We start from the raw sequence: 16,506 nt of genomic DNA on the forward strand, positions 1-16,506 counted from the left end.
AGTCCTTCTCTGCAGGGCAGCTCTCGATCACATCACCCCCCATCCTGTACTGAAATCGGGGATTGCCCCGACCCAGGTGTAGGACGTTGCCCTTGGCCCTGTTGAACCTCATGAGGCTCTCACAGCCCCACTGCTCCAGCCTGTAACCACGCAAGGAGAGAGGAACCGCGTTCTGTTTTGTCATTCCTTGCAGGTGACTTTTATTTGATGTCCAATATTAAGAACTGCAATATAAGAGCTGTTCTTGATTTATCAGCTGAATGTGGCCGTGCAAATGCACTTGTAACCTTTCCCTGGCGTGCTCCTCATCCATTGGAAGAACCTGGCGGGACAGGTGGGACCTCGGGATGCTTCCCACTGCCTGCATCCCTCCCAGCCTCCGCCACCCTGCTGCGGGAGGGTCCCACTCCGCGAGCGGTGCCGGGTCCCCGCAGCTACTCGTTCCCGGGAGAGGCACCGTCTCCCCGGGACACCGAGTCGCAGGGACCGCCCGGGGCTCCCGCTCCGCCCGCAGCGCCGGGGGCGGGGCCGGGCCGAGCCCAGCGGGGCCGAACCCAGCGGGGCCGAGCCGAGCCGAGCCGAACGGGCCCGAGCAGAGCCGAACGGACCCGAGCCAAGCCCAGTGAAGCCTAACGGACCCGAGCCGAGCCGAACAGACCCGAGCCGAGCGGAGCCGAACGGACCCGAGGCGAGCGGAGCCGAACGGAGCCGCCGAGCGCAGCCCGCAGGATGTCGCCGCTCCGCGTCTGCATCATCGGCTCCGGGAACTGGTGAGCGCCGCGGCCCCTCCGCCTGCCCCCCGCCCGCTCCTCTCCTCTCCATCTCCCCTTCCCCCGTCGCTGCCCCGCAACAGGTCCGGAGCGGCTCCGCGGTCCCGACCCCGGCGTCGAGGGGGGAGTTTGCGCTCGGAGCGGAGCCGCAGCTCCGGGGGAAGCGTTCGGAGAGCGTCTGCGCTCGAGGAAAGGCTGGGAGAGCCGGGTCTCTTCAGCCTGGAGAAGGCTGAGAGGGGAACGGCGGTGCCGCTGGGTGCCTAACGCGCGGGGGTCCAGCCGGTGGGGCAGGGGGGGTCGGGGAACGGGCACAGCCCAGCCTCAGCCGTGCCCGGGCTGCGGCCGGAGCAGCGCGGCGGGGAGGGGACCCGGCCCCTCTGCCCCTCCCCTGAGAGCCCTCATCCGGAGCGCTGTGGCCAGTTCTGGGATCCCCAACATAAGGAGATGGAGCTGTTAGAACAGGTCCAGAGAAGGGCTGCAAACATGATACGAGGGCTGGAGCACCTTCCCTATGAGGACAGGCTGAGAGAGTTGGGATTGTTCAGCCTGGAGAAGAGCAGGCTCTGAGGAGATCTTATAGTGACCTTCCAGTACCTGAAAAGAGTCTACAAGAAAGCTGGAGAGGGACTGTTCATAAAGGCTTGCGGTGATAGGACAAGAGGGAACGAGTATAAACTGCAGGGTGGCAGATTTAGACTAGACATAAGGAGGAATTTCTTCACAATGAGAGTGCTGAGGCCCTGGCACAGGTTGCCCAGGGAAGCTGTGGCTGCCCCATCCCTGGAGGTGTCCAAGGCCAGGTTGGATGGGGCCTTGGGCAGCCTGATCCAGTGGTAGGTGTCCCTACCCGTGGCAGGGGGGTTGGAACTAGATGATCATGAAGGTCTCTTCCAACCCAAACTATTCTGTGATTCTAGGAGAAAACGCTTCTTTCCTGTGAGGGTGATGGAGCAGTGGAACAGGCTGCCCAGGGAGGGTTTGAAGTCTCCTTCTCTGGAGATCTTCAAAGCCCATTTGGACTTAAGGGTTGGACTGCGTGATCTCCAGAGCTCCCTCTCAACCCCAACCAGTTTGTGCCAGTCTCTGATGCCATTTGTATTTCTGTCAAGGAACCGGGAAACAGGCTTCATTTAAAGCCACAACTTATTGACACGTTTCACTTCCATCCTCCTCTGCATGTTGCTTTGCGTCTGGGTGCAGATGCAGCCTTGTACAAGCACTGTGTTCAGCGTCCCCCACCCCCGCCTCCCAGTTTATCCTTATCTCCATTTATAAAAATACGTTTGCTGCTGCTCAGCCCTTTCTAGCCTAGCAAAAGCATGGCTCTCCAGAGCTCCTTGGGTCTGGCAGACCCCTCAAAAGTCAGTAAACCCTATCTCACTGGACTTTACATCTTACTTTTCTTATGGTTTATGTAAGCTGAGCACAAACAAACAGACCAATATGTATGTGCATGGATTGGGGATTAGCAAACGCAGCCTCCAGGTAGTTCTGTGGATTGTTTTTGTGCAAGGAGGGCGAAGTCCTTAAGATTTTTAAAATATCTGACAGCTAAGCAGAAGCAAATGCCAAAAAAATCAATAGTTGAGGGAGTGGTTGCTTGTGAGCTGCTGAGAACAAGGCATGGTTTAAGCACGTCTCTCTACCTTTCTGCCTTGTAAAACCAGTCCCCCTGCACTGCTTTCTGAGCCCCCACATGCATGTTCTTTCTGGATCACAGGCTCTTTGTGCGCGACATCTCTTAGATACAGCTGTTCACAAGTAACTGCACGGCTAAGTTGCCTTCGGGAACTCATCATCATGCATCTGGCTTTCTCTGGCCCTGATGGAAACAGTCCTGCCCTGTCATTTCTGCACCAACATTTCCCCGACTGCCGCTTTCAACGTGTCATTCTAGTGTCACCTTAACCACAGGCATCCGAACTTGTGCAATGTACTTACTCATAGCTGGCGGCCTTCTTGGGCTCATCTCTTGCTTTCTACCGTATACATAGAATATAAAAATCTTTGGAGAAGCGATAAACATTGTGCTCTGATGTTTAAATCACATTTATTCACAGCCTCTGTGGCAGAACAGGTTGTCTTAGCACAACATAGGAATATGATGTTTATCTTTGGCAAACATTTTTTATATTCCTCCTGTGTAGTGGGTGACAGTTCAGGTAACTGCTCTGGAGTCTTTCCTGCAGTTCAGAAACATGGTTGACACGTGACACAGCGTGTTGTAATAGCTGGTGTCAGCTGCAGAAGTTCAGCAGGTCACGGGGACTTACCGAGTCAACACTGCTAGGAGACTCATGAGGGATGCGGTTAAGTCAAGTAAGTGCTGCAGGGCATTTTGTGGTTGCCAGCCAGGTGCAGGAGGATCTGTGTTTACATTAATCAGAGTTCAGTTATACGTTTTTAAAAAGAGAAGCTTAATTCACTGTCTGGCCCTCTAGAATCTAAAAGCTGTCCTGGGCTTTTTAGATTCATTTGGATTGTAGAGACCTCTGTGAAGAACCAGTTTGAACTCGGTATTTGTCTTCAACATGGACAGATGGCCAGGCTTTTTACAGAGGTGCACAGAAGGAAAACAGGAGTCAGTGGCTATAAATTGAACCAGAGTAGGTTCTGACTCAGTATATAGAGAATAATAAGGCACTGGGGCAGGTTGCCCAGAGAGGAGGTGGTCCTTGTAGAGTTTTCAAGACTCAGCTGAACAAAGCCCTCAGCAACCCATCTGAACTCAGTTTTGTCCCCACTTTGGAGACGTATCATGGTCCCATCCAACCTGAGCAAAACTGCAATTTAAAAAATGTGGGCTGGCTGGCTAAGAAAGAAGACTGGAGGAAGACATGGTCATCTTCAAGCATCTAAATGACAAAAACAGTGTTCCACCTTTCTAGAAAAGAAATGGGCTTAAACTGCAGTAAGAAACGCTTAGGTTAAATTTGAGAATGATCTTTCTGATGCTAAAGATAGCAAAGTCCTGGGATAGGCTGTTTGGGGAAGGAAAGAGATCTTCAACCGCTGAGGTCTTTAAGACCTCCTTAGAAAAACTATTAGGAATGACATAATTGTATTTGACTGCCCTTTGTACAGGGAAGAAACAAGCTTCTTCATGGGGTTTGTTAAATTCTGTTTTTCACCAGATCTGACATATGCCACCCACACTTTCATATTCACATCTGTAAATAATTGGTCTTATTTGAGTTATTCTACATCAAAGCTTTCTCATTACACTGATAGGAGCCTATCTCCAGATAAAAGCTTTCTTTTTCTTAGCAATATGTAAATCACTTCCAACGTGAACTAACCTAATTGGAGGAAAAAACCCTGATTGGCAGGTTTTGCTTATTTTTAGGTGGAGTTCTCTGCCTTCTATTAATCTTCACAAAAGTGAGTTTGGGAGAAAATAAAACCGTGGCAAAATCTTTATGTGTGAGCGTCCTTGGGTTTGTTTGCATATGCAGCCCTCTTCTGCCAGGCCTACCTAGCCTAACAAACACCTTCACAGACAAAGCGATTCTTCTTCCCAGGGCTGATCAGTGGTGCCTGAATTTTAAATGGACATCAGGTTTTTTGAACTGTTTGATTGTTTCGTGCTGAGGTATTTTCCCTGATGACTACTTAATGCCTTTTAAATGTTAAACCTTTTCTCTCCCAACTCCTCATTCCTCTAAAGAGAAACCAAACAAAAATACCGTAATTTATGGAAATACCTTTATGCCTGAGATACCTTCACTGATATCTTGTCAACAGGAAAATACTTGGGTGGCAACATCCTAGCATGGTGGCAATGACAGCTCTGTGGGAAGATCAGATTTATTTACTGAGATTTGCGAGTCCCATTCAGGGATTTTGGACGTTAGAGCATCTTTTAAGAGAAAATCAGATGAACTTGGTACACAGATAGAAAAGTTATTTTTATGGATAGGTTTGAGGTTGAAGTTCATCATCCAGATTGTGCTAGGGGCTCCAATCAGAGTCTCCAGCACAACCTGGACAATTAATTTAGATCTCAGCTTTATTCATAGTAAGAACTTCTTCTTAATATGCATTTCTTGTCCTGAGCCACAATTCTTCCTCAGCTTAAGCTCCAATTGTGGTTTCTGTTGGTAGCAGGGCAAGAGAACCAGAATATAATAATTTTAAAAATAATACTTCTCTTAGAGTAAAGGTTCACCCCTAAAATAATTCACCCCTAAAACATTTCCCTACCTTTTTAAAAGAAAGCATTACAGCAGCTCAGGATACAGTATAGAGTCAGCACTGATTGAAGTAAAACCTCATCTCAGTAGGATTTATTGTTAAAGATTAAGTTGAAGCCCTTATTCTTTTATTAGTTATTGAGCAATTCAGCCTTGTGCAAATCTGTTACATCAAAAATACAGTTCAGCCAAGGAGAACCACTTACAACATCGTTTCCCTTTGAACCATCAACCTACCTGGACTTCGTCTTGAATGTACTCAAGACCTTTATCAGTTCCAGAAAACAGCTAAATCCTGTTCACAGTCCTTGTTGCAGGTATGCTACGAGCAGACAAGAGTGTTGCAACTGGAGCTCCTCTGGCTTGAAAGATTAGAGTAGCATTAAACTGGAAAAAATGAACAGGGGAGTAAAAATAATCATCCCTCCTCCTCATATAATTTAAAAAGCATTAAGCAATGCTTCCAATATTTTCTGTGGGGTTTTTAATTCTCTCTTGCCAAAAAAATAAGTGAATGTTTGCAAGGCTACAGTGGTGATGGGGAAATAAAATTATTGTCTGAACTAAGATTAAAAAATGCTCAGCCTGACTGAAAAAAAGTAAACTGGAGGGGTAAAATATCCTCAGGCTGCAAGCATTACAGATCCTGTTACAGTGCTAATTAGACCAAAAACTAAAGAGCAGGTTAAAGATTTCGGTTTTTTCTTTAAAAGAAGAACAGTTTCTGAGGATTTAGGTCTTACATAAAATCCTTATTGCAACTGTTTGGTTATTGGCAGGAAAGTGGGATGCATCTATTTTAGATGAGATGCACAAAGACTGTCACAGCAAGATCACTCAGCACGGCTTTACCTTCTGGATTATGTTACATTTGTTGCTCTTCAGAAAAAAAATTATCCAAGGAGCAAGAGAGATTTTAATACCAGCTATGGCATTTTTAGTGCTCTATAATCTTTGATATCACTTCAGATCCTGTATTACAGTTGTGTTTTCTCTGGTTCTACTTCCTGTGTTTTTAAACTGAGGGAGTTTTGATGGGGGATAGTGGATAAAGCTTTCTGATAAATGAACAGCTTTACAGATGATAGAACCATGGAATTATTAAGGTTGGAAAAGACCTATAAGATCATAAAGTCCAACCATTAGCCCAACACCATGGTGTCTACTGAACCATGTCCCAAAGTCCCGTGTCTACATGTTTTTTTTAACACCCCCAGGGATGGTGACTCCACCACTTCCCTGAGCAGCCGGTCCAGTCCCTGACAACCCTTTCAGCTAAATTATTTTTCCTAATAACCAATCTAAACCTCCCCCGGCACAACCTGAGGCCATTTCCTCTCATCCTATCACTTGTTACTTGGGAAAAGAGATCAACACCCAACAACCATCGCACTACCACCTCCTTTCAGGCAGTTGTAGAGTGTGATAAGATCCCAGGTCCTTTTCTGCCAGGCAGCTTTCCAGCACAGGCCTTTTATAAATTATTATGTTTAAAGTAATTTGTTTCCATTTCACACTAAAACTATTTGTTTCCTATTAGTTATTGCAAATTTTATCTTTTTAAAGGGGATCAGCCATAGCAAGAATCATTGGCAAAAATGTCCAGAAGTCCAACAGATTTGATCCTACTGTCAAGATATGGGTATTTGAAGAGAACATCAATGGAAGGAAACTCTCAGAAATAATCAACCAGGAACATGAAAATGTTAAATATCTGCCTGGATACAAGATACCCAAAAATGTGGTAAGTTGGAAAAAAATATTACTGAAATATTTTCTTTTTTTTTTTAATAAGGGAGGCAACATCTGGCAAAATTTAAACTAGGAAGTAGTTCACTGCTTCATTCTGGTTTGTCACCTGACTTACTCCAATATTGATATATAACTCAACTCATTGCAATATAACTCGCTTCTGTGACTCCTGCTTGTGTTGTATGTCAGATGCGACTTCAAACATCCAGTTGTGCCAGGTGCTGCTAACACACCCTCCTCCTCTCTGGCAGAAATCAGCATAACTCTAGAAATGGCAGGCTGAGATCTGTCCCCCCAAAGCTGAGATATTTCAAACCCACAACATCTTCTAGGGTAAAAAAAAAAAAAAAAAAGGAGAGCTACTGCTCTCCCTTCTTCTAAAAATGAAATCAGCAGCCCACCTAACAGCTGTGGTTTACGCAGAAATGAATAATGAGCTATCGGCTCATGGGTGATTTCAGGATAGCAGTGCAGTACTATAATTATTAATGCTGTAACTTCCACCAAATATATAAGGTATTTAATTTTCATGAACTTTTAAAATACCAAGTTATGCATCTCTACTTAAATTAATTAGCTTGGATAATTTACTGCTACTGAAGCAAGCAAGGTGAGGGGTTTTGGCTGTTAAAGATTTTGCCAAATGCCACTGTTTTGTGAATTAAAGAAAGTAGCACTGCATTTCTGGAACAGCTGCAGTTGTAAAAGGAAGTTAAGATGCTGCACGTGGTGGTCTCCCTGGGTGGAGAGTGGTTATGTTTAGTACTCCATTTACTGCTGCGATTGCATATTTGCACTCTTGTGGCATGAACTTAGCACACAATTCTCCTGGGTTACAGTTGACTTGTCACTGTGATTTTTACAGCCGACTAGCAGAGCAACAGGCTTGTCATCATCGCTTGACATCAGTTTCATCCTGTCTGTGGCAAAGCCTGAGACTTTACTAGCAGAAATCAGCTGCCTCCAGTAAAGCCTTTGAGGGGCCCCTCACACCTTTGTCTCCGACTAAACAACTAATTCTTGTTCCAGCAGAACCATACGGTCTTGCTCAATATCTTCAGGAACTACCTGAAGAAGCTGAACCAGCAAAGTCTTCCCAGGATAATGCAAGTTTAGAAATTGTATCATCTTCAGATTATCCAAACAGGGATGGGATGGGAGGCAAGTTAAAAACAAAGTTATAAAAAAATCCAAACCTGAGATCATAGAGTCTTTTGGATTGGAAGGGACCTTAAAGATCATGCAGTTCCATCCCCTCTGCCATGGGCAGGGACACCTCCCACTGGATAAGGTTGCTTAAAGCCTCATCCAGCTTGCTCTTGAACACCTCCAGGGATGGAGCATCTGATTTCTCTGGGAAACCCATGGCAGCGCCTCACCATCCTCGCAGTAAAAAAATTTCCTAATATCTAATCTAAATGTACCCTCTTTCAGCTGAAGCTGGGCCGCTTTGGATATTTCAGAATAGAGACAGCTCTATTCTGTTGCATGCATGAAGAGCTAGGTGCTTTGCCACTCTACCAGTTAAAATTAAGGACACTTGTGACACATCTCCAGTCGCTTTGGCACCCTGGTATCTTCCAGGGTTTGAGGATTCCTACCTGGCATGATTGGGCTCATTTTGGTTGTCGCTTTTGTTCCAGGTGGCTGTACCAGATGTGGTTGAAGCCACAAACGGGGCAGACATTTTAGTGTTTGTTCTGCCACATCAGTTCATTGGACGAATCTGCGAGCAGATCGCAGACCAGATAAAACCTGGGACTTTTGGGATTTCCCTGATCAAGGTAAGTCACAAGACTCGATCTGTACAGAGTAAATAATTAACTGCCTTCAACTTAAGGGTAGGAGCTCCAGTCCTCAGTTGCGTGCTCTGCATAACGATGAGCAACTCTGCAAGAGTTAAAGTTTAGCCAGCCTTCTAGTGCTCACATGGCCACGATATGAAAAGGATGGAGCAACCCAGCCTGGCTAAGAGCAACTGTCTTTACCAGACAGCTTTAGCCTGGATCAGTTCCCACTTAGACCAGCACAGAGGTGAAAATGGGCAGAGGGAGGGCTGTATAAGCTAGTGCTGCTGCCAGAAAAAAAAAAAAAACCTCATTAGACTACAGCCTCAATTAACTCTTAACTGGAAAGAGTGCTGGGTCAAAGTGCCTCTTCCAAGTACATGCTAAAGCTGTTCCTGGCAGCATTAAACAGCACAATAACACTAATGATTTTGCAGAACTGAAGCAATTTCAATCCTTATTGAACTGAGAAGTCTTTTTTAAAAGATTAGAGGTACCAGATTATCATAATCTTAGATGGAATTAATATTTTAAGAGAATCTCAATCTGAAAGCCAGAGGCAAGGTGTAGGAATATGGTCCACTGCTTCTGCTATTGCTTGCCTTGTAGGAAATGGCCAAAAGCAACGTAATTCAAGTTTGCAAACTGCAATACGAGCTCTTCCCTCTTTTTTACCCCTGTAGAAGTTATTTCACAAGCAGCAGTAGACAGAGGAGAGGAGGATGGGATAGGAAAGAAATTTCTGCATATTTACTTCTTTATCTTAACTATCCCCTTGAGACAGTTCAGTACACTCCGTAATACCAAGGAAGCAAGATTAATACTTATATCTTGTAAAAAAGCCACTGCTTGTAGACCTAATCAAAAAGTCTGATTATGTACTACAGGAGTTTAATACAAAGGGAAAATACAGCATCAAAGAAAGCCTCAGGACAGCAGCACTGGATGTGAGGCCCCTTGCTGGGTTACCTTGATTGTCGCTACTCTCTCCCTGAACTTGCAGTTATCAAACTACAAACCCAGAGCATTTGTATTAGTGGCTAATGCTAGGGAATGTAAGACCCAGATCTTCCCAATTAAAACCAGAGAGCTGCAGGCAATAGGACACCTTCTGCTTTACTAGCGCTCTGCTGCTGTCACTTTCCTATTCTAATAACTTGGCTTTGACTATCGTCTTTTATTCAGGGGATTGATGAAGGTCCTGAAGGCCTGAAGCTCATATCTGACCTCATTCGAGAGAAACTGAAGATAGAAATCAGTGTGCTTATGGGAGCCAACATAGCCAAAGAAGTGGCCGATGAGCAGTTCTGTGAAACCACTATTGGTAACTATTGCAAAGAGCAAATTAAAGTTGCCAGCTGTGGTTTAATGTCACGGGTGGCTGGGCAACAGGATAACCTCTGGAGGGAGCAGGAGGGTGCAGTGGGTCCCATGTGGTTCCTGAGTGGTGTGGGGGGCACAGTGCCTGCTGAGCTTGTTCAGGGAGGAAATATTATTCCCAGGCAGTTCGGTGCTGGTAGGATAAGATCCAAACTGACAATTGGTTTCAGTGCTGAGAGCTAACTTAATCCATTAAAAATTACAGCTTAATCCTGTTTCTGTAAGAGCTGGCAAGAGCCACCTTTTATATACTCAGTGTTGAGCTGTACAGACACCAGCAGTTGATACACCATAGAGTCTAGACAGAGAAGTGTAATCAGAAGCTGGTGTGTGCTCAGGCTCCCTGAGGTGTATTCCTCCATCTTCAAATTTCTTTGTTTGAAAAAAAAAACGAAAAAACAACCCAAACCCCAGTAATGTTCTGTTCCTCCCTCCCAGTCAGACTCTTTGCCAAGACAGAGCCTCGAATCCTCCCAGAACTGGGTCTGACCTGACTTGGAAAGTTCATCCATTGAATTTTAGAGTCAGCCAAAATTAAACTTTCATCCTTCCGTAGCTAGGGAAGGCAAAAGAAAAACAAATCACTGTTGCAATACTGTTCCTTTGCCTTGGAAATGTTGCAGTAATAGTGAAAACTGCACCAACTGGGCATTTGTTGCTGACAGAGCAATTGGGCACAAATAGGACAGACACAATTAGGAGAGCTGAGCAATATTAATTTTCTTGGCGGAATTTAACTTCTGCTGGCCCTGTTTGAAGCCGTGCTGTGATGACAACTGTGCAAAGAGCTTTGCCACTTGCTTTTGTCCTCATGGAAAGCCACATAGCTTAGAAACAGCCACCTCAGAGACCGGGTATCCCCCAACGTTAGTTATTGTGAAGAAAGAGATACAAATCCAAAGTTTCACATAAGACAGGGCAGAAACCCCACAGCTACCAGAGTGCAGCGCCCCAACTAATACAAACTCATTGCCGAGCAACTCCTGAAGGAAACCAATCTGCCTCATATGAAAATTAAATGAAAGTCCATTGAATATTCTTTGCCCAGCTGGCCAAAGGCTCTCTGGACAAAAGCAAACCTCAGCGCCTGCGCTGCTGAGGGCTCTCTACCATTCTTCCCATTTCCTCAGGCGAGCACTGTAATGACAATACATGAGCTCTTTAGAATCGCTAACAAAAATGTTCCACCACTGCCAACGTTCAGCTTCATCATCTGTGGCTCTCCCTCTAATTGGGAATTAATTGGGCATTAATCATTTGTGCCCCATAATACTATCTATCCATTACACTGGTTTGCATTTTCAAAGCAGAAATTACACCCTTGCACTGTACAAAGCAATTTGTAAATATTTTCTTTTGTGAGGTTTGTGGTAACAGAAGCTTTCTCAGGCAGAAAGCTGCATGAGAGGCTATCTACTTTTAAGCTCGTTGAAGTGTTATTAAGTGATGCTTACTCAATACCCTGGGACTTGCATACATTTAACACTAGTTTCCAGCAGCAGGAACATCTGTCACCCAAATCTCTTGTTTAGTAACATCCAGTTGCTGAGACCACAAAACATAAAGTGGTCCTTGAGACCTTCTTTCAGGTTTCGGTTAATTGTATGTGCTCTGAAACATCACAAAACCCCTCTAACCTTCATCCTTCCTTCCCACAGGGTGCAAAAACAAGAAACAAGGGGAAATCTTTAAAGAATTAATGCAGACCCCCAATTTCAGGATCACCGTGGTGCCTGACTGTGATACAGTGGAGATTTGTGGAGCCTTAAAAGTGAGTGATTTCAAACCAAAAATGTTTTTATTAGGACCAAATTCTACACTCACCTGAGTCTTCTAAAAGCCACAGGGTCTAATATGAGTCCTGTCATCCTGTGATTGAATGAGCACAGACAAGATGTGTAGTTCGTGTGCCGGTTTTCCAACCTGTAAAAAATGGAAAATTTATTTAATAATCTACCTGCTGGCAAAACATTTCAGAATAGTTGTATTTTTACCCTTGTTTTCTCAAGAGGCACCTCTGCTTCTAAGGGCAGAATTTAGTCCCCTGTATTTCCTTGTCTGCCCATTGTAAGCACGTGAAACAAAAGACTTTTACTACATCTATGTGATTGATAGGAATGGTTGGACTCAGTGATCCAGTGGGTCCTTTCCAAAATGGCGATTCCATGATTTAGCAGCTCCCGCTAATAGCTGATTTCCATGGTTCAAGTAGTAACCTGCTAGCAAGTGGGCATCAGAGGCGATGCCTGTGCTGCTTTCAGTGATGCCCATGTTGAGATCCCAGGCTGAAACAGAAATGATACCAAAATCACCAAGTTTCCAAAGAGGGGGGCACTTAACTGAGACTTGGAGTTTGCTTTTAAATGTGCAGAAAGTGGCTCCAGCCTATGATCCTTTGTACTTTTTTATACATTCAATCATTTGTACTTCTGTAATTCACTTATCCGAGGAGGAGGGGGAAATAGTGACTAGGATATAATGGGTCCTGTTTAATATTCCATACAAAAAGAAAAGTCTATTTACATACAAAATCAAATACCCCCAGGTTTTGCTTCAGCCGCAGTCTGGAACCGGGGGCTAGCACAGTAGGGGAGAGAAAGGTTGGTTGATCTTTGTGGGAAATGTTTGCTCTTCTTGAAATCATTCCTTTTGCGTTGTCTTTGCTAAAGACTGGGCCATGTGCCTGTCTGGAGCAAACACATCAACGGCAGCGCTGGGTGACATCATCTACAGTGATGGACTTATTTAGGAGCCGAGAATTGGGAGGTGGGAAAGGGGGTGTGCAGGAGTTGTGAAGGTATTTAGGATCCTGAGGGATTTGCTTAGAGGTGTAGAACATGGCAATTCTACTGTTTTTGCAGGTGAACCCAAAATTTCATCTGCTGCAGCATCTGTACATGGACCCCATGCCTGTTTAAATTAGAGACCCACAGAGAAAACCTAGAAAGGCAAAAGTCCTTATGGGATATTTTAAATAGGTAAAACAGAAAGGTCAGCGAGTCTCAACGAGGAACTAACAGAAAACAAAATATTCATTGCATACACACTGTGTGATTACAATATTACCATATTTAACAAGTGCTTTGATTTTTGCTCATGGAGTAACATTGGATACATTATAAGAATATTCTAGAATCCCAGCTACTTTTGTAGCTTCTTCATAAGATAAACTCATGACCATTGGAAATTGAACCACATTCTGGTGGAGACAGATTTGTGGGATTTTCTTAAAGCTGATGAACCACATGGCTTGCCTGACTGTTTTCTGTCCTCCTCTATGTTTCCCACTTAATTGGTTTTAGAACATAGTAGCAGTAGGAGCTGGGTTCTGCGACGGACTGAAATTTGGCGATAATACCAAGGCGGCAGTTATACGTTTGGGCCTTATGGAGATGGTGGCCTTTGCCAAGCTGTTCTGCAGGGGAACCGTATCAATAGCCACATTTCTGGAAAGCTGCGGCGTCGCCGACCTCATCACTACCTGCTACGGGGGACGCAACAGAAAAGTAGCAGAAGCCTTTGCTCGCACAGGAAAAGTAAGGAGGATTTTGAAATACTTTACACTAACACATGAAGAATTCCTTCTGTGTTTTACAAAGGCATCATTAGTTGTTTACCTTCTTGACAACTGCTGGTATCCCCTCTGCTCCAAGTAATCAGTCTCCTCTCTTCTAGTCCATTGAGGAGCTGGAAGAGGAGATGCTGAATGGACAAAAGCTGCAAGGTCCTCAGACCTCAGCCGAAGTCTACAAGATTCTGAAACAGAAAAATATGCTCGATAAGTAAGTGCTTTTATTTAAAAACAATGGAAATGACAACAAATGATGAGTGATTCATAACTTCATTAACAGTGCTTGTGTTTAATAATCTTGTTCATTTCCGCAACAACTACTTTCTACGTTTTGGACCACCATTAAGGCTCAGCTTACCCTGACCACAGTCAGTAGGACGGGATGAAAGCTAAATAGTGTTAGAAAAAACAAGCCACAGCCATATAGGAAACCAAAACTATAATAATAATCCAGAGGAGCTACCCAGACACTCCCGTTCCCCTAGACAGGATTGAAGGCAGTCAGCTTGCAAACATGATCTGTGGGTTAAAGGGTTTCTTCTTCTCATTATGTAACCATCACAGCTTGCAGCTGCTCTCAGTCCAAACGTTAACTAGGTTGTCTCAGTATAAAATTCAAGCGTATATTCCTAATCAAAAAGTTTTATGCGCATTGAATAATATCTGCCAATATCAGTGCTTTAGTGTGGCAAGTAAGAAGTACTTCCCATTGTTCGAGGTAATGTAAGATTATTTATAATTTGAAACCTTTTTCTCAGCTTACATGATAGAGGAGCTGAACTTCCCTCCATCTCATTCCCTGTCCTACATTAGCAGTGCTTAGAGGTCAAATGCTGCTAAAGGAATACTTTAAAATAATCCCATTAGAATTCTAACAGATATAGAAGATTTCAGTGGCATTATCTTTCAAAATGGGAGAGAGAAAAGAAAAGCTCATTTTGACAGGACGTGAACTTTAGATCCAACCTTGATCTAATAACTATCCCTGTAATTACACTTAGTTAGCTCCAGTCAGCTCCAAGTCATTCAGTGGACTCATTTTTTTTACCACGTAATTACTAAGACAGCTTGCAAAAGGAAAAGAACTCTTTAAGCCAGGAAGAGAAAAATCATTAGACATTTTCATTCTCTTTGGTCTTTCAACTATCAGTGATGAGTACAAACAATACATGCATTTTGCTCACAGGAGGAAAAAGAGGATACACAATTCAGGATTTTTCAGTAAATTAAATCATTGATAGGAATTTTAGCACCAAAACAGCTCTTCTCTGCTTTCATCCCCCAGAGTTGCCCCTATCTCCTCTTAACTGCCCTAACTTCATTCCTGCTGCTTTGTCTTCACACTGGTCATTTACAGTTGTCAGTAAAGGTATCTCCGAATTAAAATTATATTGTAAAGAGAAACAAAAGTTTTCAATTTTTAATGTAACATAAAAGAGAGAAAGATTTTTTTTCCATTATAAATGGAATGAAATGTTTATATAAATTTTAAAAACCATTTTCATTGCTGTACACTTCTTTCAGGTTTCCATTATTTACAACCATCTACAAGATCTGCTATGAGGGTCAGTCAATCCAGGAGTTCATCACGTGCCTGCAGAACCACCCAGAGCACATTTAGAGAGCACACTGCTCTCCTCACCTGGTCTCACCTCATCTTTCCAGGACTTCCGTACACTCCAGAGCAAATAAAGCAGAGCAACACCTGCTGTTAAAGCAACAGAGAATGTATTTCAGTACCCTCCTTCTGGGGGTAAAAATCTGCCTTTAATTTCAACGTTATACCCAAGGAAAAGGAAATGAATGTACAATTTAAGATTTGATTTGAATTAGTAATGCAGGCATTTGCCTAGAACTGCCTTCTTGTTGATTGAACACAGTTCTCATAATTTCCACAGCAAGAGCTCAGTCTAGCTCACACAAACCTCAACATTTTGCCTACTAATATTGCTTACAGACAGCAGAAAACAGAAAAATTGAAGAACTCATCCAAATAGAACTATTTTAATATTAAAAAAAAAAAAAGTCATGTGGGCAAATATTGCATTTCTACAATTCCCCTCAAACACAAATAACATTTTGTGGTTTGGGACATTGATCTTGTTTCCCGGCACAAGCCTCTTTGGAAAAACAGGTGGTGTCACTGTGCTCAGACACGTGAATGTTCAGCAGATGTGTAAATAAAACGGTTTAAGGGGCAGAGGAAGGAGAAAGAAGGGGGTTGGGGAGGAGGTTGATTGTTTCAAGCAGTTAACAGTGAAAACCACTTCTGTGATATTTGACTTCTATACATGCATTAACACAACCGCTACAGACGCACAGAAATGCTGTAAAAATGCATTTGAGACCGGGCTGCATTTTAACTGCACCAGCAAACTCTGCTGGACTGACAGCAATGCAACCACCTGCATCCTTCCAAGACTGCAGGCTAACCTGATGTAGCTTCAGCAACGCACCCGACACTCTGGAAGAAAGATTTGTATGTACTTCTGAATTTTAAACACAAACTGGTTTGTGTTCCGTGTTTTTCATTTTGCTGCCAATGGTGTTAATTTTAAAAACATACAAGTTTTTAAAACCTCACAGCTGTACTTGGTAAGTTTACCTACCTGATGGTTTTCAGAGTTAAAGCCATCTATGAAGTGATCCACGGCACATTTTATAAGCTTTAATACCATTTTCAGAGACTCCTATTTAGGGACAGAGCAAACAAAAAGGAAAAGTAACCTACTTTTGCTTTGCATTATCCGATTTTCCAAAATAGCAGAGACAAAGGCAAGTGGATTTTTTAATCTCTCTCTATATTCTCTGACATATTGCTTGGGGTGGGGTGAAAGGAGCTAGATCACAAAATCGTTTTCACTCTGCATTTTGGAGTATTGTTGTCTTTCGCATTTATCAGAGTACTATATATATTAAAAATAATGTTTTACTTGTAATTATAAATCTATTGTAACAGTCTCAGTCGTACAGCTTGCCAAGCTGGCTCAGGTACCAGAAACAGTGGCCGTGGCGTCACTGATCCCTGCAGAACAGAGCAGCAGAGGTGGTGA

General features: G+C 43.6%; 1 protein-coding gene and 1 long non-coding RNA gene across 2 annotated transcripts; one reads left to right on the plus strand and one right to left on the minus strand.

Moving 5' to 3' along the window:
- Positions 1-552: 552 nt before the first annotated feature.
- On the plus strand, positions 553-16,152 carry LOC138722839 (glycerol-3-phosphate dehydrogenase [NAD(+)], cytoplasmic-like). The gene is made up of 8 exons (XM_069861503.1): positions 553-770; positions 6,530-6,707; positions 8,359-8,499; positions 9,688-9,826; positions 11,541-11,653; positions 13,185-13,418; positions 13,558-13,664; positions 14,978-16,152. The coding sequence occupies exons 1-8, from the start codon at positions 730-732 to the stop codon at positions 15,072-15,074; spliced, it is 1,050 nt and encodes a 349-aa protein (XP_069717604.1). The 5' UTR covers positions 553-729; the 3' UTR covers positions 15,075-16,152.
- Positions 4,959-13,568, minus strand: LOC138722844 (uncharacterized). The gene is made up of 3 exons (XR_011337758.1): positions 13,500-13,568; positions 11,707-11,805; positions 4,959-5,325 (listed from the first exon to the last, which is right to left on the minus strand). It is a non-coding gene; the product is annotated as an uncharacterized lncRNA (long non-coding RNA).
- Positions 16,153-16,506: the final 354 nt, after the last annotated feature.

The sequence above is a fragment of the Phaenicophaeus curvirostris genome, chromosome 7 (genome assembly GCF_032191515.1).
Source record: "Phaenicophaeus curvirostris isolate KB17595 chromosome 7, BPBGC_Pcur_1.0, whole genome shotgun sequence".
Classification (NCBI taxonomy): domain Eukaryota; kingdom Metazoa; phylum Chordata; class Aves; order Cuculiformes; family Cuculidae; genus Phaenicophaeus; species Phaenicophaeus curvirostris.